This window comes from Musa acuminata, chromosome BXJ2-1, assembly GCF_036884655.1.
Source record: "Musa acuminata AAA Group cultivar baxijiao chromosome BXJ2-1, Cavendish_Baxijiao_AAA, whole genome shotgun sequence".
NCBI lineage: Eukaryota > Viridiplantae > Streptophyta > Magnoliopsida > Zingiberales > Musaceae > Musa > Musa acuminata.
Genome location: NC_088338.1, coordinates 37,229,026 through 37,250,969, shown reverse-complemented (window position 1 = coordinate 37,250,969; position 21,944 = coordinate 37,229,026). Strand labels below are relative to the sequence as shown.

General features: G+C 37.3%; 1 protein-coding gene across 4 annotated transcripts in view; it reads right to left on the bottom strand.

Moving 5' to 3' along the window:
- LOC103973245 (uncharacterized) overlaps nt 1-16,087 on the bottom strand; it is a 62,905-nt gene extending 46,818 nt beyond the window's left edge. For 3 of the 4 annotated variants that reach the window (XR_010481854.1, XR_001976465.2, XM_009387752.3), the window contains exons 1-5: nt 15,740-16,087; nt 15,412-15,660; nt 8,730-8,808; nt 6,564-6,639; nt 6,165-6,484 (exon numbers count right to left, since the gene is read on the bottom strand). Coding sequence is in view for 2 of the 4 variants with exons in the window: in XM_009387752.3 (XP_009386027.2) it covers nt 6,165-6,484; nt 6,564-6,639; nt 8,730-8,808; nt 15,412-15,660; nt 15,740-16,060 (1,045 nt within the window). In the remaining 2 variants the exon portion in view is untranslated. Of the gene's footprint in view, nt 1-6,164; nt 6,485-6,563; nt 6,640-8,729; nt 8,809-9,106; nt 10,476-15,411; nt 15,661-15,739 lie in introns of those variants that run through there. The other variant, XM_018821359.2, reaches the window with a different exon arrangement.
- Between the last annotated feature and the right edge of the window lie 5,857 nt (nt 16,088-21,944).

Sequence of the window (21,944 nt, the reverse complement as noted above, 5' to 3'; positions counted from 1 at the left end):
AACTTGGGTGTAACTTGGCGAAGTACCCAAGTCGTATGAAGGGAGCCAGCATAGAAGTTGGAACATGGAGCGGAGGCATAGTGCTTTCCTTAGACAGAGGTCAAGGACATGAACTCTTGCAGAGGCAAGAGTAGAATCATGTTGTTCCATGGGTTCTTCATTCTGACGGAGCGGACTCATCTTGCATGATGCCAAAAACGAAAGGAGCTTCTGGGCACATGCACCTTATCTCGGAGAAGCATTTGATGGAGGAACTAAGGCGACTCAATTTGCGGAGGTGAAGTTGGGTTCAGAAGGCCTTAGCACGGGACAAGAGGGCGTAGAGGCGGGTACTCTTGAAGAATATGCCACAGTGTTGCCATTCAAGTTGCCATAAAGGAAGCGGTGCTCAGCGGAGATTATGCTGGTAGGGGGAGAGGCCCAGGATCCAAACAATGGTGCACAAATTACAGTGAAGTCGGTGGACTTCAGGAGCTACTAGGCGACGAACTATCCTAGAGCGGTGCTTCATCTAGGTGTGACCCAAGAGTGGGTGGATGAAGGTCGATTGCCAAAGGAGCGAACAAAATCGAATGTGGAAGAGACCCTGCGATGTATTGGTAGAGGCCACACAAGGAGGGTTCACAATTCGAGTTTATTCCACAAGGATCAGAATGCAATGGAGATGTCACCAGGAGGTGACATGGTGCAGCGGATCGTGGTGGAAAAGTTCGTGGCAATGCGATACACATGACATTGTCCCGTGAGGGACTAGATCATACGGAGGTATGATCGAGAGCTATTGGAAGCTCCACTTCGGTGAACAACACGACGGCAAGAAGGGCTATGGATTCAACGAGTGAAGGTCATGGTACCCTATAGGCGGGTCTTCCGTGCGTGCATCGAATTTTGCATCGGATGAAAACCTTGGTCATGAGCATATGGGGGCTGGGTTCCACTAATGGAAACGTTCGGATGCAAGTACCAGTGAGTTCCATGGGAGTGACTTGATCATGCAGAGGTATGATCGAAGCAGCTGGAGAGTTGGATTGCTCCAGAGCTCATATTCGCTTAAGGGAGCCCGACAAGTCAGAGGACAAGGTCGATTAAGCGAACGTTGCTACCAAGGAAGCTAAGGAGAACAGAATCGGTGCAAACCCTACAACGTGATGGCAGAGGCCATGCATGGGAGTTGCAGTCTATCTTTCCATCGACCAAACGGACTGCTTGGAGAACACAGAGGTGTTGAAGCAAGGGGTCGAAAGGAGCGAGGAAGCGACGACGAGTCCAGAGGGACTTAGCTACCCAAAATCAAGCATCAGTTAGAATGGAGGTGGACTTAGAGGAGTGCCACGGAGACATATCTACTGATCGTGAAGAAAAAGGATGCAGATACGAGGCGACGGATAGTAGGGCCATGGGCATGGCAGTGCCATGGTACCGCAGAGGCGGGACTTTCATGAAAGTCATTGATCCCTTGCTCTCATGGAGGGAGAGCGCTTGGTCGTGAAAGGGGCCGAGGAGGTGGAGCATGCAGAGGCAATCTCCAAGTACCGAGACAAGACTGAAGGGCAGAGGCCGAGGAACTTCGTAAGACCAGTGTCAATGAGCTTCTCATCAAGATAGCCCAAAGTGAAGGACTTCGGGTCATGCAAGAGTGCATGACCAAGGAACGAAGCAAGCAGTACGCGGTGCTATACCTTTGCTACTCAGCGGAGTCAAGTAACCTTTGCCTTCTCAACTCTTAAGAGAATGGGCGAAACCGAGTACCCCAATTCTCTTATCTATCCTGCAGAGGAGCTCTGCACAAGTTCAAAGACCCTTCGAAGATAATGAAAGACAATAGTTGTCAAATCCTCACCAACGGTGATCAGTGCTACGGAGAGTAGATTGTCCGCTTCATTTCCCAACGAAATGCCAATCGAAAGCGGAAGTGATGCGAACCTACTTGGATGTGACAACTAAGTGAAAGAAGAGTCAATGAGCAAATTTTATGGAGGAAGGACCCAAAACTTCAGAAGTTTGCGAGACGATGCTCGTTAAAGCTACAACAAGCATCCACCCAGTTCAAGCAGCATGAGGAATTTGAGAGACTGGCGCAATAAGGATGGTCTTTTCCTTCATTTGGAGGATCCGCAGGAATCAACAATGATCAGCACAACTCAGCCAACCCCACACCATAGTCAGAGTCATTGGTGAGTTGAAGCAGCATGGCGGATCAAAATGTTCGACTACTCAAAAACAGCAGCGGAGAGCAGCTAGGAGCCAAGAGGCGCATTGTAGCTGGAGCAGAAGATTGAAGACTCAGCAAAGGGGAGGAGTTGCAATGTCGACAAAGGCTTCAACGAGGACGTCGAAGGAATAAGTGGGGGAGAATGTCACGGACAAACTTTTAAACAAGGTGTTTGATGTAATGCTTATGTATGTCCATGTCTTTTGGCATGTTTATGCCTTGTACAGCATGTAGAGGGGCGGCCGAAGGCTTAATAGTCCCATTTTAGTTGGGTTGGTGGCCTCTTTAGGCTTGTAAATAAAGGTTGTGTCATGTGGACACGTGTGAGAGATTTTCGATCTGTAATGGACCATTTTACCCTTTGTTGTGCAACTATTCATAGCTTGTAAAGTCTGTTTGTAATTTGTATTGTCTATGAAGTGTTTTTCGGAGATGTTTGCTTGTGGATCCCGATGGAGACGTTCTCTCTAACCCATTCTCTCTTTTGTTGGTCCTAAGGGACAATGGGAGGCTTCGGGGAGGCTGACCTTTGCGGACGAACACGCAAGGGTGCCGCACGACTTAGGCAAAACCAGCTAAGTCCGTGACAGAGCGGTACACCCAGGTGTGCCGAGTACTGTAGCACTGCTACAGTGCTACAGTGCACTCGGACCGGTAACAAGCGGTCCGCGTACCGACAACCTGTCTGACCGGTACGTACCGCCCATACCGGGCGGTACAATTCAGTACGGCAGACCCTGGTACGAGGCAAGGCTCACCTTACCGATCTGAAATGATATACCGACCAGTCGACGGTATGGTACATATCACTCCATACCAACATACCATGTGTTGATACAACAAAGCATACCGATAACACGATAAAAGGGCCAAAAATGGCTGCAAAATTTTCTAAAAATAAAAAACGTTAGATTAGAGTTTTTAAGTTGGAAATAAATATAATTTTAGCAAAATAATCTAAATTATGAAAGAATAATGACACATGTCTTTTTTGGCTTTGAGTAACTTTATGGTACGTTCCAAACCGTCCTTCCAGTGATATTGAATTATCTATAAAAAAGTTATTTGAATTATTAATTATTTGTTAAACAACTTAAACTTTAAGATTTAGATGAATTAAATAATCGATCGATAGATATATTTGGTTCGACCACCAAAAAGAACGACGGGACTCTACGGGCAATGAATCGGGGTCCTCGATATATATATATATATATATATATATATATATATATATATATATATATATATATATATATATATATATATATATATATATATATATATATATATATATATATTTTTTTTTTTTTATTTATGTTTGTCATACCCAATCATGAAATTAATCCCACAACATAATATATCGATACACTGTATGTCATTGGTGCATCAATATAGTGATAATAATAGCATGATTGTCGTAGTGATTTAAAAAGCGCTAGGCGCCAAGGTCCAAAAACGCCCGACGCGCTAGGCGCTCGCCCGAGCGAAGTGAGGTGCTAAAATGTAAAAATATACAATATAATTAATAAATATAATTATTTAAATTTTTAAATAAAAATATGCTATTAAATTAATCTAATAAATACAAATACTATTACTAGAATAGAGTTAATAGTATATTGTATATTGTTAACAATATATTATCGAAAGAGGAGAAGAGTGTAAGGGAAGAGTCGAAAGACTGAGGGTGTTGATTGAGAAGAGCGGGAGCAACAGCTGCGAGCGATGAAAGCGGCAGCAACGACAACGGGAGCGGCAAGAGGCAACAGTGGCACCGGCAGCAGCAAGCAACGGGAGCGGGGGCAGAGACAGTGGCAACAGTAGCAGCGAGCAGCGGCAGCAGTAACGGGAGCGGAAGCGGCGAGCGAAGACAGTGGCAATGGTAGCAATGGCAACGGGAGCAGGAGCGGCGAGCGACGACAGTGGGAGCGATAGCGGTGGCAGCGAGCAACAGCGGTGGCAGCGAGAGCGAGAGCGACGAGCGACGACAGCAGTGGCGGCAACGGCAGCGAGAGCGACAGCGAGAGCGACAACAGCAGCGAGAGTGACGACAACAGCAGCAGCGACGGTAGCAGCGTGAACGACGAGCAGGGTTAGGGTTGGGGAAGTCACGCTAATATCGATTGAACCAACTAAAGCACCGGAGACCGAACCAAACCTAAAACGCTGGTTCGATCGCCTGGTTTAACCCAAGAGCTCACCCGAAGCGCCCGGCGCCTAGGCTCGGGCGAGCGCCCAGGCGAGCGCCTCTTTGAAGCGAGGCGCTCGAGCCTCGCCTCGCCTCGCCTCGCCCGAGCGCCTAGGCAAGCGCCCGAGCGCCTATTGAAATCACTAGATTGTCGTAAACCACACATGTTCAAAACAACTCTTAAGGCAAGTATGATTGTGGCATGTATTGGTGCGAAGCATGAAGAATGTCAAAACTTTACTTATGTCACTAATTTACTACTCTGTATCATCAGATTTATCACCGTATTGCTGCTCGAAGAAGAATGACCAACTATCACCGTACTGCTACTCGTAAATGAATGACCAGCTATCATGTCAAGCTCCATGATCTAAATCTTGGGTGGCATATAGAAAATACTGCTCCTTGATCCATGTACCACCCTCAAACTGTATAGACAGAATCATCGACTCCCCAATAACGCAACCATCATCGATCAAGGCACTATTGTACAAGTCACTATCATGTCTCAAGATCGAGCAGGTTGCTGGATGTGATTGAGAAATTATCTACATACCTTTGATTAAAAAGTTATTCCTTAACTTAGGTGTTAATCCGCCCTAATTAACCTTCCAAGCTTGATCTAATCCACAAATCGCAACTTTATAAAGTTTTAGAGAGTGTAAATGTGAGAATTAGATAAAAGAGTGAGAAAGAGATTGAGAGAGTATAGTAGTTTGAGAGAGTGAAAAGCGGTGAAAGAGGAGGAGGAAAGGGTTTAAAAATCCTTTTAAATGGATCTAACTATTGAAAAGGGTCAGATCTGAGTAATTCGTCAGTAGTAGTCGAAATTCGATCATTACCGATTGGCAAGTCGATAACAGTCAAATTCCGACCGTTACCGAGTGGTACAAAACCATATCGAACGATACAGAGCCATTTAGTATATACCATCCGGTACAAGGTGGTCTGCATATCAGTCACTTGTTGTACCACATGATATTCTATGGTACGATAAACCCTAGAATGAGGAGAGATAGAGGGGATCTAAAAAGATTTTAATAAAAACTATAAATAAAGATTTAAATAATCTTAACTTAATATATGACTTTATATAGATCTCAACGATAACAAAAGATTCATGTAACCGACCCCAAATAGTTGCAACTTACGGTTTTATCGTTGTTGTTGTTCTTGTTATTATCGTTGTATAGTTTTCATTTTAATATAAATGATACATGCTTCCTATCATACATAATAAAATTCTACATCAAGCATGCTTAAATTGGTAAAAGACAAATATCTAGCAAATTAGCAATGGAAAAGAGAAATTCCATCATCAACACTCTTTGATAAAATATTGGTAAGAGTTGTTACTCACAGCAAGAACAAGCTGATAACAAGCAAAGACAGTTGATCGCTCAAGTTATCAAAAGTTCAAAACAACAAATGAAGTTTTAAGGTTGTAGCACTCACTACAGTGCTATGTTGACATGCTGCAAAAATGAATTTTTTATCATACTATCAATTCAGAATCTTCTGAAAAGAGTATATTAGAAAAGGCAAGGTAAAAGATTCTGCATGCAGTTGGTGATGTTATATCCTGAATAAAAAAATAAGTAGCAACCAGAAAAATGTATAATTGTGATCAATTGATATACAATTTACAACTTATACTTCTAAGAAATAATTTCTAAAAGGTGTAAAATATCAACATGCCGAACACTCAAACTGCAAATGACAAGGTCTAGCCTATACAACCTCAGAATTAGAGGAACATACCAGATGATGCTTCACTATAAGACCATGCAGGAGTCACAATGATAGGACTTTGCTTTCTTTTTTGCCCACTCTTGATCTCTGATAGTATTGTAGTTTTTGACAGTTCAGTGACATGAATATTCACCACACCTTGATTGAGAGATGCATCCCCAGGAACAATCTGGCAACAAGCATCTTTGCTACCTTTATCGGATGATTGAGAAGTGGTAGCATTTCCAGGCATTTGTTCTACCAAACAGGATGGGTAGGAATTTTTAGAATTCATTGCATGCTTTTGCTTTAAGAGGACACTTGTTAGCTGGTTCTGCAAATCCGTTAAACTGGAAATATCAAAATATTACTGAATGCAAGTGTCATACTAAAATCAGTAATATGAAAAGATACAATTTTGCCACTTACAGTTCATATCGAAGAAAAGCTTCTTTGTTTTTGTGCAATACTGTTCCATTCTCCCTTGTACTGTTTGGAAGTTTGCCTGAAAAGAACATAAGAGGTAGCAAATGAGCACTGTACTACATGTACATTTTTCTGTAGGTGTTCCTTCCCCAGGCAGATAGCATTACCACAGTGGGACAATCATGCAAAAGCAAAGAAAGATGTGTGTATTCTTCCAACCACCAAACAGAAAACAATAAAGAGAAAAGTAACACAACGTATCATGAGAAAACTAGCTAAACATTCACAAACCCAGTCAAAAATAATTACAGTTGCAGGGAAATTATAATAAACCCTGTTGTCTTTTTTCCATATATTCAACTCAGCTGTTTTATTTTGCATTATTGAGAAGTGTGTTCTTTTTTTCAATTAGTTAATTGTCAAGATCATTTTTTTTTACTTTAACAATCTGTTTGTAAGCGATCTTAATGGATCCTGCAATGCTGAGATGGAGGTGTTCCTAAAAGACAAATTTTATTTAATTATATAATAATGAAGTGATTATACTAGCCACTTGTTTTTTTTCTAAATTGATGCTTGTAGATGCAATTTGATAACCGAGATGCAGGATCCTGCAATTTCGGCAGTGATGTAAAAAGCTTTTTTTGATATCATGGTCAAGGAGGTTACCAAAGGAAGAATAATTTGATCAGAATGTTTCCCGGTAGAACTTGGAGGACTATTTTTAAAGATCTCATATCCCAAAATATGGGATATGGGATCTTTCAAAATAGTCTGACAAGCACCATGAAGTGGTTGCGGATGGGATACTAAAACCAACAATATTACTGTTCTAGAAGACATTTGGCAGAACTAGATACTGGAAATTAGTCAATTCTGCCATAATTAGATTTACATAAAGGCATCATAATTTAGCTGTCACTAAGTCCAACTTGTGAAAAGGTTATAAACACTAAATTGTTAGAAATTGTCTTCATTAAAGTACTGGTAGAATTTAATTCATCATGCATCCACATAGGACTAACCATAAACCAAAGATGCGAATGAAAATCAAGTATGGATATTTTAATTCTAAAAAACATGCTGATGTTGATCTAAACAACCAAGTGGATATAGTAAGGTCGCAGAGCTCTGACTGTATGACAGAAACCCCTAAAAGTAAAGTGTGACCATAAAGTTTTATATCCAATTTCACTTTTGGTAAAGAGCTAGCGTTCCAAGCCACTAAACTTGCTTTTCTACTATGGAAGTTGAATAGATATAACCAACTAAAATGCTTGAATAACCTCTCAAATTTTAGGAGCAAATTCAAGAACTAAGCCATTAGAGCTCTCTTTTCCCTAGGTACACTTAAACCATTCATAACAAACTACACAAGGACTAGAATAGAGATATACTATTTTACTTCATACAAGTAATTTTTCAAATTAATCAAAAAAGCAACCAATCACATTGCTCTTTAGAATTAAGAAAATTGTAAAGAAAACTAATGCATTATGGATTGGAAGTTGAGAATTTAAGGAATAACAAGTAGAATAGGTTAGTGCAGCTGAGATGTGAATATGCAGTGTACCAAGAAAAAAAAAAGAATAAGAAATATTTTCATCCACGAACAATTAGGTGTAGCTCCAGTACAGGATAAAATGTATTGAGTGTTGATTGGATAATCTTCACAGAATTCATCTACTTATAAACATATATGGAGTAGAAGGAATTGAAAATGTATTGCCTCCATCGATGGCCTTGGATTTGACTAGATATGAATCAAAGACATTCACAAAGTACACATTTCTTTAAGCTAAAAATTGAACTCTATGGAGATGAGTAAGTGTACTTTTAGAACTAATTCATCTCAACAATGAGTCAATGTTTATCAAAAGTTTAATTTGTTGATCGCTAATGATGTATGCCACTTTCTTAACCAGGCATCCATATCTTTTGATCAGCTTGCATGCAATGGCAACAATTTCTTCAAACAATTCATATTTCTTTTAAGTTTTTGCTTGAATATAAAGCTAGCAAAAGATGTTGTGATCACATACTATAATGCACAAGATAATACAAAGGTTAAAAAAGAATAGTATTCCAGCTAAAAAAACTCTTTAAGATATGATCTAATACCATTGCAAAAGAAAATACTTTCACAAAATAATTTAGTGGAAATCGTACGTTGAAGAGTAATTTCCCTTGTCATCACCCCACCATTCACAGACTTTACCGAAGCCCTCGCAGCTGATAGTTGAAGACCCTGTTCTCATAATTGTTAATTTTTCTTAAATTGGTATACTCAAAATCAAACACTGAGATTAATTCATGGTCCAGAACAACAAATATATAAACAAAATCTAAATATCAACGTTTTTATGTTAAAAGTTAAACTAACATCTCATCCTACATATATAAATTATGTGAAACGAAAAGGGGGATCTATTGATATAAATGGAGAAGAGGTTTCCTAGCTAATGCAAGCAGATCAAGATACTAACTGAAAACCCACAAAATAAAAAAGGTGGCCTAGTGTACAACAAAATGGGGAGGGTCAATACATGTGTCTTTATCTGCCAGCAGAGAGGTAGCTTCCAGGACTCACTGGTCATCCAAGTCACAAAACGACAGCCTTATTGTGAGACCAACACTCCAAAACCCTCACAACAAAAACAATCAATTAAAATCTCCCAAGCATGTGATTTCACTTTTAGATGCAGGACATTAGCAGTATGGAAACATTAAAGAACATTCCTATAAGGTCACAGCCAAAAAGTAACAAAACATAAATAAGTGTAAACATGTATTCTTTGCTTTTCACCTAAGCTGCACAAGAAAGGCCCAAAGGCCAATCCTAAGGAACAGTAAAGCTTCATAGGGCCTTTTTGTCTAGGTGTGGATAGTCCTCATCTTCACAAACATGTCTATTACACCGAGCCTCTATCTTAGATAGTTCCCAGATCGTTATGCCTTTTGTGCGGGTCGGACCTTACCCGAAAAAGAGTATCGCTACCTAAGGACCACTATAGTTACGGCCGCCGCTCACGGAGGCTTCAATCGCTGGCTCCCCTATCATTAGGTCACCAACTTCCTTGACCTTCTAGCACTAGGCAGGTGTCAGCCCCCATGCATGGCCTTACGACTTTGCAAAGACTTGTGTCTTTGGTAAATAATCACCCGAGCCTGGTCACTCAACCCCCTTTGTGAGGAGACACCCCTTCTCCCCAAGTTATGGGGCTATATATATATATATATATATATATATATATCGGTTATTTAAAAAGTGCTAGGCGCCGAGGTCCCAAAACGCTTAAGGCACTAGGCGCTCAATCGAGCGAAGCAAGGCACTCTAAAATATTAAAACATAAAAAATATATTTTAATATTTTAAAATATTTTCTACTGTTAATAGTAGAAGAGAAGAGTAGAGTGTGAGAAGGAGACCGAGATGAGGTGAGAACTGAGTCGCGGACAAGAGGCTGTTGCCTGAGAGCAACGACAGCAGCAACAAGCAGTAGCGGAGAGCAGCGATAGCGGGCAACAACGGAGAGCAGTGGCAGCGGAGAGAGGCAATGGTAGTGGCAACGGAGAGCAGCAGTAATGGCAGTGGAAAACAACGACAGCGGTAGCGGAAAGCAGCGATAACGAAGAGAAGCAATGGTAGCAGAGAGAGGCAACAACAGTGGTAACGGTAGAGAGAGACAGTGGAATCAGGCGTAGGGTTAGGGGAAGTCGCGAGGGGAAGGATGATATGCATGCGTTAGTTGGTTCAATCGAACCAACTAATCGGGCGCTCGCTGCCCCTCTCCGTTGTCGTTGCCGCAGCCAGTCACCTAGTTTAAACTGAGCACTCGCCCGAAGCGCCTGGCGCTTGGGCTCGGGCGAGCGCCTAAGCGGCACCTCTTTGAAGCCCGCTACCTGGCCATTAAATGAGGCGCTCGGGCGAGGCGAGTTGGGTCTCGTCTCGCCTCGCCCGAGCGCCTTTTTAAATCACTAGTGTATACATACATATACATATATATACATATATATACATATGTGTGTGTGTGTGTGTGTGTGTGTGTGTGTGAACAAAGAGAATTCTATCCATATGGCACTACACTTTCTAATAAATGGTTAAACATATCTTAACCAAGGAAACCAAATGCTTCACATGCTTCACAGTATATTGCTTAAGGAAGTTCAAATCAGTATGTACACAAAAAAACACCCATAGGCCAGAGCATCGAACAATAACGTGACAAAAGACTTAACCTAAGTTCCTAGTCCTAGTTTATGGAATCGAATTTCACCACCTCTATGATCAAGTCATGAAGAGACAAATTTGTTAGTTCCCCATCAAAAATTAAAACTTCGCCACCAACATCTCTATACAATGAAGGACTATCCAGTAAGTAATCATCTTCCAATAATTATAAGCAACATATTTGTGTACATAAAGTTACCCTTGATATGTTTTGATGACCACTGACATCTTCTCCTATCAGCTATTAGCACAAAAATGCTCTAATTTCTTTCTGGACAAGGTGGAGAAGCAACAAAATAATTTTGTTATAAGTCAGTAATAAAAGACAATTTACAATGGTTGTCAGATAATATTAGCCAGCAAAAGTACCCAATATAGATATTACTATTCCTCATGCTAAGCACAAAACAAGTACCTATACTGTCAATGATGCATTGCACACTAAATTACACCATCATGATGTAGGATGAAAATAGTCCCATGAACAAAGAGCTTGTGCTTGGACAAAGTTGTCTGCAGTGTACAAAATTGTCCATGCTAATAACGAAATTTATTCAGATGAATGAACAAAAAAATTGCACCACCTACAAGACTCCACATCAAGATGACATATAATATTCACTGAACCACCTTCACAATAATTTTCAGGTAGAAGCATGCTAATCTTATTTGTTCATTGCAGTTGTACTTTATGAAACATATCACAAAATTACTTTCATAAAGAAAATATTATTCTTCTCAGCACTTCCTTCAATAATCAAACCATGTTTTCATATGTTATATAAAGCATTAAACCATCAACTTATTAGTATTGTGGCCTATAACATGGAAGATTTAGGTTTTATTGTCAAATAAGTAAATTTGCTCCAAAAGTACATAGCTATGCAAGAGTTCTATGACCTTCTAGGTTTTTTGGGTATTTCAAGTTTATAAAACTCTTGATGCTCATCGGTTATCATGAATAAGAAGGTTCCTGACACATAATAGTTTAATTTCACACTTAGAGAAGTTAGTTACCATGACAAGAAACATCAACTTTAAGATTTTGTGTACATTGCTATTCAATGTAATAGCCTCCTCTCATTTGCATGTTGCTCCAGATTGCATTATAGCATGCAGACATATTCAATACTGACAAAAATGTGTTCATTTCCTGCCTTCTGCCTCACAAAATGATGCATCATTTGAATTAGCTGTACCATATATGGTGCTGGATAAACCAATAATCTTGCAACAAAAATTAGGATTATTAATTTCATCAGTTGTATCAATAGCTTTCAAGAACACAGGAGTCTCTTATGAAGCCATTAAATTGGTCACATTATGTTTTCTGCTTGACTTTCTCCATCCATCACCAACTATGGACAATTTTTTTGAAGCCCATGATTGTCTCGATCTTTGAGATATAATTTAGAAAAAAAAACTTTACATGGCGCAACAAGATTAGCTTGATAGTCATTCACATGGCAAAGATAAGTATAATAACATATGAAAAGGATAAAAGAAAATGGAAACAAAGTATGTTGCTTAGTATAGTAAGAAAAAACACAGGAAAAGAGAGATGGAGAAAGTACAAGAATAGAAGATAAGAGAAATGGAGGAAAACCCAAACGGCCATGTGTTTGGACTTGATGATACTGCTTTTGTGAGTAAAAAGATGCAGCTTTGTCATCATTGAAAAGATAAGTTCAGAAATCTAGCACCATTCCTTTTCATCAATCTGAGTTCTCTCTTGTTCAATGTTTCCTGTCAGTGTAGGCAGATAAATGTGCCAAAAAGAATTTTTAAATTGGGTGCTGTGGAACCATTTTAGAGAAGACAGGAGGGTACACATAATCAATATCGCAACTTCAACATCCTCGACCAAAATCCATGAGACATGGATAATTTTTGTTTTCTTTGTGGAGTTCCACAATAGTATCCCACAGCTACATATCAATTATCAATCAAAAATACTACGGTGTAATGAACATATCAGTCATTACGCATCAAAAGTGACAACTTATGTCTTTTTGCATGTTACTACAAGTGCTGCAACACTTGGGAACACCAGACCAAACCAAACTTGACCATGAGTGCATAAGCATGTTCAGTTAATCATATTTAATAAGAAAGAAAATAAAATTCACATTTTATAAATGAGGTCACAACATAAACATCATAATTACTATGATGAGCAGAAAATGAATAGAATGATAGTATAGCACAATTTGCTAACATTGCAGCACCAAAGACCCATTAAACTTGATGCATTATTGTGATAAACAAACCAAACCATATCTACCTCTACTTAAGTGTATTTCACTATCTCCCACACACACACACATTATGTTTCAAGCTTCTAAGCCACCTATCTCTCTTTGGGTCATAGCTGATCACTTGACAACCATGGGTCCCGTTTCTCTTCTTTCCTATTCTCCCCTTCTTCCTCACTTTTGGAACATATGATATGATACCTCTATTGTTCTTGTTACCAGTTCAGGAGAAACAGAGTTTTAAAGCCATGAACTAAGTAAGCAGATTGAGGTTCTAAATATCTGGAGCTTCAATTAATCATCAAAGATCTATGAGCAGATTATCAAAATCCAGATGGGATATTATTGGATGTTGAATCAATTTAAAGGTTAGACATTTAATTAAATTTATTTTTCCATGATCATTTGAAATTTACATTATCTCCAGAATCCTTCAAAAGCATTAGAACTATACGCAAACATTTGGAGCATGCAAGCGATTGTTCAAGAACCATACCAGAAATCACAATTTCTCGTTAAGGTTCAAATTGTGTAACCATACATATAAAAATTGGTTATTTATTATAATGCTTTGACGAGATGCCCTTGTTCAGACTAGCCAGTGTTGAATCATCTGATTAGATTATGCTTAGGATTATATAATCTTCTTACAAATCTGGTTCAAACTCTGTTTTGGCATATCAAGACATGATGACACATCCCAAGCGTAAGTGATGCATTCTCATATTTTTAATAGTTTGATTTTTGTGAGACTATCAAGACTGAACATGAGTCATGCTTAATGATATTTCAGAAGTTTGAACTAAAAGAACAATATATATGAAGCTTATAATCTTCCTAGAAAATTTCTTCGAAAAGTCTAACTTATAATTATCTTGATTTCTATGAAAATAAAAAACCATAAATATTGGATAACCTGTGCATATAGTGTTCTCCTTAGTCAGATGGATTGTTAGATTGGACACATAGCTCACAAGCAGCAAGATTGGACTGGAACCGCAATTATCCTAGATGAGCCCATGGATCAATTCACTCCCAACTGATCCTGATTAATTCCCAGTTTCTAGGAGATTCAAAGACTGACCAATCTCTCAAAATCATATTTTTATCCAAATACTTAAATATTAATACGCTAGTGACCACTTCCTTGGAATAAGTAAATTGTATTCCCTATGTAAAAAAAAACTGTGAACTTGACCTATATATGTAACAATAAGAGTGAAATATTGTTTGTGCTAGAATGATCTGGTTTAAAACTATGAGCCAAGAATAGGAGCTTGAATACCTAATTTCTAGATATTACAATAGCAAATATATAATGTGAACAATTCATTTTCCCAAACCCAATCGTCCAGAACAAGAATAGGAGCTATTCTGTTCTTTGTTGATAGGACCAGTGTGGCCAAAGAAAGTAGTGTCTCCATAGTTTAAAGTTGTGACTTGGTAATCATGTTGTTATGATAACCAAGTGCTCTGAAAATAGACAATCCAGTGGTAGAGTTGATTTTTCATACCACACATGCAATTACATCATAGAAAGATGATTTGTCATAAACATGTATCATATTTTGCATCATGTGTGCACCAGGAAAACAAAGTGCGATGCATTGAGTTCTTGAGATTGCTCTATGACAAATTCAAAGATACAGAAAATAACGAGCAATATTCAAAGTTTTCCAAAGTTTACCTTAGCTATACATATCTATCTTCACTCGGATCCAAAGACCATTACGTAAGAAGCAATTAGATATTGTGATTAAAATTATGGGATCGTGATTCTGATATACTCTAGTAAACTAGGATTACATCCATATCAACCAATTAACCAATGGTCTAAAAAAGCAAAATATTAATAACACAAATAAATGAGATCAAGCTACATGAAATATAACTCTGAGTTTATCAATGCAAAGAAAACTGAAGAACATGCAAGGCAGAAAAAAAAACCAAATTTTAAAATTGCAAGAGTTCTAAACAGTTAATGTTTCGAACATAGTACAAAAGCAAATGATAAGCAGTGACTAACAATTTATGATATCATCATTACAAATTATTTTGTTCACTTTGGCACTGTGAAAACATGGCCATGATTAATCTTACAAGGTATTCTAGCTACACTAGCCAACAAATACACAAATGTGAAGTGGAAATTTATTTCAACCAGTAGAAAGATTATTCATCAATAACATTGGCAAAATTTCCAGCATTCAGTAATCACACTTGCACAGGACAATACAAGATTTGTAATTGAAAAAACAAACCCAGATAGAGCATGCTTTAACTGATCATTAAGGCGGCTGCTAATCTCAACTAAGAAAAGCAAACATGAAGAAGAAATGTTCCAGTAAAATGGTCAAACTTAGCACCTTTGGCAACTTCCCCCTCTTTTTGAGCAATTTTAAATGCATTCTCTGAATGTAGTGCATCATATGGTACCGAGAATGCTTGGAGAACAACCTCTCCGTGACCTCCGGGTTTGCTGCCAACCATTCTGATATCTCTTTTGCATTGACCAGCACGTCTTTATCCAATGATTCCAACCATCTATAAACAGGTTTCCACAAGTCCGTGCGTTGAAATCGATACGGGAACTCCGCCTCATTACTCAGATCAACCTGCAGGGAGACCAAACTCAAGTATTTAAAGGAAGTAACAGGCTTTTGAACGACGAAGCTGCTGGCTTCAGGCAAGCACCTGATTCAAGCTGCGGGAAGGATCATGGAGGGAGAGAATCCGGTGATGGAGATGGAGGCGGGGAACAGACTGGAGGTCATCCGGAAGAGAGGCACGGTTCGATTCGATCCAGGCGTCGATCTCCGAAACCGAAGGTTGGTGGCTCATAGGTAGAGAAGAGAGCCAAACTCGAGCGAGAGCCTCCCATGGCGGTGCCTCCGATGAGTGGGACGTGTACGAGACCCGCAGAGGGAGAGGGAGAGGGAGAGGGTTAGGGTTTTGGTGGAGAGACGGGTAGCTTTCGCCAGGGAAAAGGGTTTCGAAGGGCACGGGCTCGGTCATTGGGTCGGAGAGGCAGAGAAACGTGGAAGACCAGTGGACTAGCTTTTATGGGCTAAACGGCATCGCATTTCTGCTTCTTTTATATTTTCTTTTTTTAATTTGATAAATATGGAAGGGACGATTGTTAACTTTGGATAAATTTCTTATGATTATTATTATTACTATGATTATTGTTTAAATATTTTATTTTAATATTTTATCGTAAATCAATCTCTTTAGCATGAGAGATAGATACTCTGACTTGATATAATGGATAAAATTCTTATGATTATTGTTTAAATATTTTATTTTAAAATATTTTATTTTAATATTTTATCGTAAATCAATCTCTTTAGCATGAGAGATCATCAAAATACTCTGAATTATATATATAATTCTTATGATTATTATTTAAATATTTTTATTTTAATATGTTTATCAAAAATCAATCTCTTTAGTGTAAGAGATCATAGAGATACTCTGAATTGATATAATGATAGTATATCGTATGATGTTTTATCTAAAAAAATTTAGTGTTAGGCTTTTATCAAATTATAATTTTTATCTATAAATATATTTTTTATTATTTTAATGAAAATATCTCTCCTCCTCCACTCGCCTTCGATTATCATCACCATTATTGTCATCTCCCACGGTTGTTGTCTTTGTTTCCTCTTACTCTCATCACAAATAGCATTGTCCCTCTTTTTCTTCACCCTCCTCTCTCATTGCCCTTGCCATTCGTTGTCCTTAGCAAGGTTGAAATTACTTTGGTTGCCACTCTATCTTTCTATGATCGAAGATAGGAGCCCTTGCTGAAAGCAATGGCAAGGGCACAAGGTAGGCAATGAGGGTGCTAGCGACAAAGGCAACGTGGATAACATGAGAAAAGGAGGAGAAGAAAGAAATATAGGAAGGGAGAAAGAAGAGAAGGAAAGGATGTCATCACTTAATCACTTACGGGGGCGACTAGAGCGATCAAAGGTTAACGGCAGAGGAGGAGGAGTATTTCATTAAATTGACGAAAAAATGATGACTCCAAGATAAAAATCAATTAAGGGCATACGATTTGGTAAAAGCCTAACACTAAAATTTTTGTTTAAGATAAAATGTTCAAGATTTAATAACTAAAATATTGGTTATATCAAACTCATTTTCAAATAATCAATTGATAATAATATGATCCTTATTTGATAAAATTTTGAATATGTTAAGTGACTTAATCGATTAATTCTTTGTTATTCACAAAATCATATGATCCTTCATCATCAGTTATCATTTTTAAAAGGCTTATATTTTCCCTCCCTTTATAATAATGTTCAAGAATAAAAGTAATATTTTAAAAATTATAAAAGAAAAGAAAACCTTAACTACTTACCATTTAAGAAAAATTATACTTTTTCACTGTTTCATACTGTTAAGGAGCAAAGAAATATTTTAGATATTTTAAAAGATAAAAATGCTCCATTGATAAGTAAACTTTGTATGTTTTTTTATATAATCCTCCAAGTCTATGAGATTTAAAGTTATCATCATAAAGGTGTTAGCTACCTTGATTGATAAAGATTTGGATGAATTATACTCAGCTCAAATCTCATTTTCATCATCTTAATCAACTATAATCTCCACCTTTTTCTTTACTTCTTCCATGAGTCACTTTAAACTATCCATCCTTAATCGCTGATCAATTCGAGAGAAAACCTTTCATAGATGCCAACTCAGGCTGTGAAGAATGATCACGAAGTAAACGAGATGAAAAAAAAGAAACAAAGTATGACAGAAGGAAAGAAGTACCCTAATAAAATGAAATTTTGGAAAGACCAAAAGGGCACTTATTCTCCTTTTCTTGTCTTATGTTGTACTTCAATTTACATCTGGTCTAAGTTTAGTAGATCGTGTGATGAGATGGTCGTGTGTTCCTCACCAATTTTCTCATATCTCATTTTTATTTAATTATTTAAGATAAAATTCTATTTGAGTCGAAAGTATACAAACATAAGCGAATATGATGATTTCTGGTTTTAAGCAGCTTGATTACAAGTATCATATAAGATTCATCAATCATATAACTAACGAAGAGGGAGACAGTGTAGCACTTAATTCCTTGGATATTTATAAGAAATACATAAGTGATTATGATGAGCCTTCTACATTCGATCATAATCTCCATTGTCCATGTTGATCATACTAAAGTGAATAAAAATCTAATTATTTTTTTTTAAAATAATTGAAATTTATCTATTATTCATAAGATAATTGATAATTCTAATAAAGAGAAAGTTGGAAAAGAAATGAGAAATGAAACGTTAGGAAGGAAAGGGAAAAGATATCAAAATGGGGGATAATGTTGTCAACAAAGACCTTATCAATTATAAACAAATCGGTCTATAAGATGAGCAACTCTCGAATCTTCTATAACTCGATCTTGGGCGAGGAATGATAATAACAAATATTATAATTAAAAGTAAGGTTCGTCGTACCGTACCGTATCGGCGTTTTGACTCGGGCTCGGTACGGTACGATACCAATGTACCGGGCGGTACATCAGGGCGTACCGAGCGGTACATCCTAGTGTAGTACTGTTGCACTATAGCAGTGTTGTATGCTACAATATAGTACCGTAGCATTGTAGCAGTATCGGATGGTCAACATACCGGTAATCTATCGGACCGGTACGCATCGCCCGATACGAGCGGTACGCTTCGGTATGACAGACCTTGATTAAAAGTAGTTAACTATATGGGAAGATATGTATAGCTTGCCTACGGATGAAATGATATGATTGCCAAAAGAAAAAAAATTCCTACTTAGTTTAGCTTAAGGACAGTTTGGGAAGCAAATTTACTAAAGGATTCTTGATGTGTTTGTTGGAAGCAATAATCAATGTTTAAAGTTTCAAAATCATTTCTTGGAAAAGATATGTATACTGAATTTGGCACTATTGCAGAGTCATTATTGATACCAGACTAGGTTTGGAAGCCAAGGATGAATAATGGTTCTAAATCCACTAGATAAGGGTGTAATAACATACACAAATACTTGGGAGGTTCTATTTAGTTGTTTGTAATTGTTATATTGCTTGTAATGGGCTTCCTTCATGCAATTTTGTTGTTGTTGTTGAGTCTCTAATTATATTAGTGTGCAAAATATGCAACTCCTTATAGGGAGTTAATCGGTGTAAACAATTAGATGATATAGAAAGGTTATTAGGCTGGTAGCTCACGTATTCAACTCATAGTGGGCTTGAACAGTCCACAGCCCACCTCCTCACTTAACTTAACCCAAATTCATATTAGAAAGGTGTGGGTGGCTACGTTTTAAAGACAGAATTAGGCATAAATAAGACATCAACAAGAGGGCAGTAGAGGAGATCCTTGCAGCAGCAAAAAGAAGGAGAAACAAACAGAAATCCAAAGAAAAAGAAAGGAAAGAAAATAAGGACAACGCAAAGAGACTGTTCTCAATTATCCTTCTCATCTCAGGTTAGATCAAATATATAGTAGATTTTTACTGTGATTACTTGGGGAGAATTATGGAGGATTTAGATATTGAGCACAGTGACGTGATCCTTGTATCTCAGTTAGTCTCTTGTGATTGTTGCTAGGGTTTTGGGCAAGAGATTGAGATTTGTATATTCATTATTATTATTATTATAGTAGATTATCTCTAGTTTGTCTCATGATTTTTACCCTTCATATTGAAGAAATTTTCCATATATATCTTGGTGTTGTATTTTATTGTGATTCAATTTAATTTCGTTATGTGTTATGACCTATTTGTTCATATACAAAAGATATTTCTCCTCGTAGAGAGTAAATAAATGTAAATAATAAAAAAATATAACTAAAGATTATATGTATTATCTAGTTTTTAAGATCTTAATGCAAGCCCACAGCTCTTCTTTCACCGGCAATCCAAAGCAGAATTCGAGATGTACAAGGAGAGATCCATTATGGGTTCAGAAAAAAGGTTATAAGTTATGAAGTGGCAATCATAAATCAACTCATTTTTTTTGTGACGATCCATGGGAATTAGGCCTTAATCAAGGCTCACCATCCTAGAGCTCCGTGTAACACAAGGAGTAACCTTAAATTCAACCAAAGAAAGAGTTGATATGAAGTTGTTAAGAGAGAGAAACTCATATATTAATAAGTAAGTAATATATTAGAAAGCTGATATAGAGAGAGAAATGTGGTTCAACATTTCAAAAAAAAAAAATTTAATATACGAGAAAAACTAAATACAAGGAATCATTGTCTCCAATCATTTGTATACCCTCTTGTATAAATAGAGAAATACTTTTTCTTTCAGTCCACTTTGGTATACCTCAAAAGTATCAAAAATATATATTTTTTCATACCTCTTCTTTTTATCAAAACCTTGAGATATATGATATATTATAATGATAAATCCTAATTCTTTAATAATCTCTCTTCCTATTTAGATTCATAATCTAAATTCTAATCATAATTTGCTAAGAAGTTTGAATGAACTCATCTAAGTAGTTGAATCTAATTTACATTCCTAAAGGCTTACCAATCATGAAATTTTCCCTTCCATGTGACTCCAATCAAATCTCAGGCATCCTTTGAGCTATGTAGGACTAAAAGGCAGTCTAAATTAAAGCTTGCCTTCACAGTTAAATCAGCCAAGTGTGCTAAATAATGGAAATCATGGTGTAAGCTCTTCTGTTTATGAGCTCAGGAATAGAATCTGAAAGAAGTTGTGGAAGTTGAATCTTCCTCCTATAATCAAAATATGTGTTTGGAGAGCCTCTAATGAAGCTATTCCAGCAATGACTCATGCTATGATTGCTATAAATGCTGAATTCTTATATTGTTATGGTCTTGGAATGATTTAGACGACAGAAAGCAGAATGGTAATTTAGATGGCACTGGTGGTGGGTGATTCAATCATTTGATAATTAAGGTTTATTTTCTCTTTGATCCAATGAACAGAGTCTTGAGTTTTATTTATTTATTTGAAAACTAATAAAATAGTTAAATCCTAATGTAAAACTGACATGTTTGATAGAGTTCTACCAATAATTGTATCGGGCTAAACATTTTATTGTCGTTATTTTGTTCTTTCGGGGGTCATGAGCTTCAAAGATGCATTCAAGAATAAGGATGATTCTTAATTTTCCTACTTAGTACTTGTCATTCATGTAATGGGCTTACGATGAATTATCTGTTTTAGGCAATGTGCTTATCCATACGATTTTACCCTATCGGAATTTATGAGTTTCAAAAAACACCTTAGAGGATAAGGGTGACCCGACAGACTTACGATTCCTTGGTTCCCATACTCCTCAATCAATATAGGACTAAATGTCATTATCAGTATTTTGGAGAGCTAAAGGCTCAAGGCCATTTTTCTAGTGTCAATATGATAAGTTAATATTTGGTTGATCATTGATGAGACCCCGTAGACTCGTGAGGAATTATCTGTTTTAGGTGATGAGCACGATTTTACCTTTCAAAGCTTGTGAGCTCCAAAAGATACCTTTAAGAATAAGATTTGACTTACGGACATACAAGTGAGTTATTTGATTCTCTTACTCTTCAATTGATAAAATGTCCTTATTAAAACAAAAAGAGATGTTTTAATCTCTCTCTCTCTCCCACACACAAATATATAAATGAAGACAGCTTATATTAAAAGAGAAAATTGTATATATATATATATATATATATATATATATATATATATATATTCAATTTTCTCTTTTAATATAAGCTGCCTTCGTTTGCCATTTCCATGCCTATCGTTCACCTGCTCATGCTCTCATAAAAATAGTCTATCTGGATCAAATATAAAGTCACTCGATCTGTCATTCATATGAAGTTGCTTAGTCGTTAATGGTTCAACCAAGAGCTATAAAAAGGACAGGGAAAATAATAAT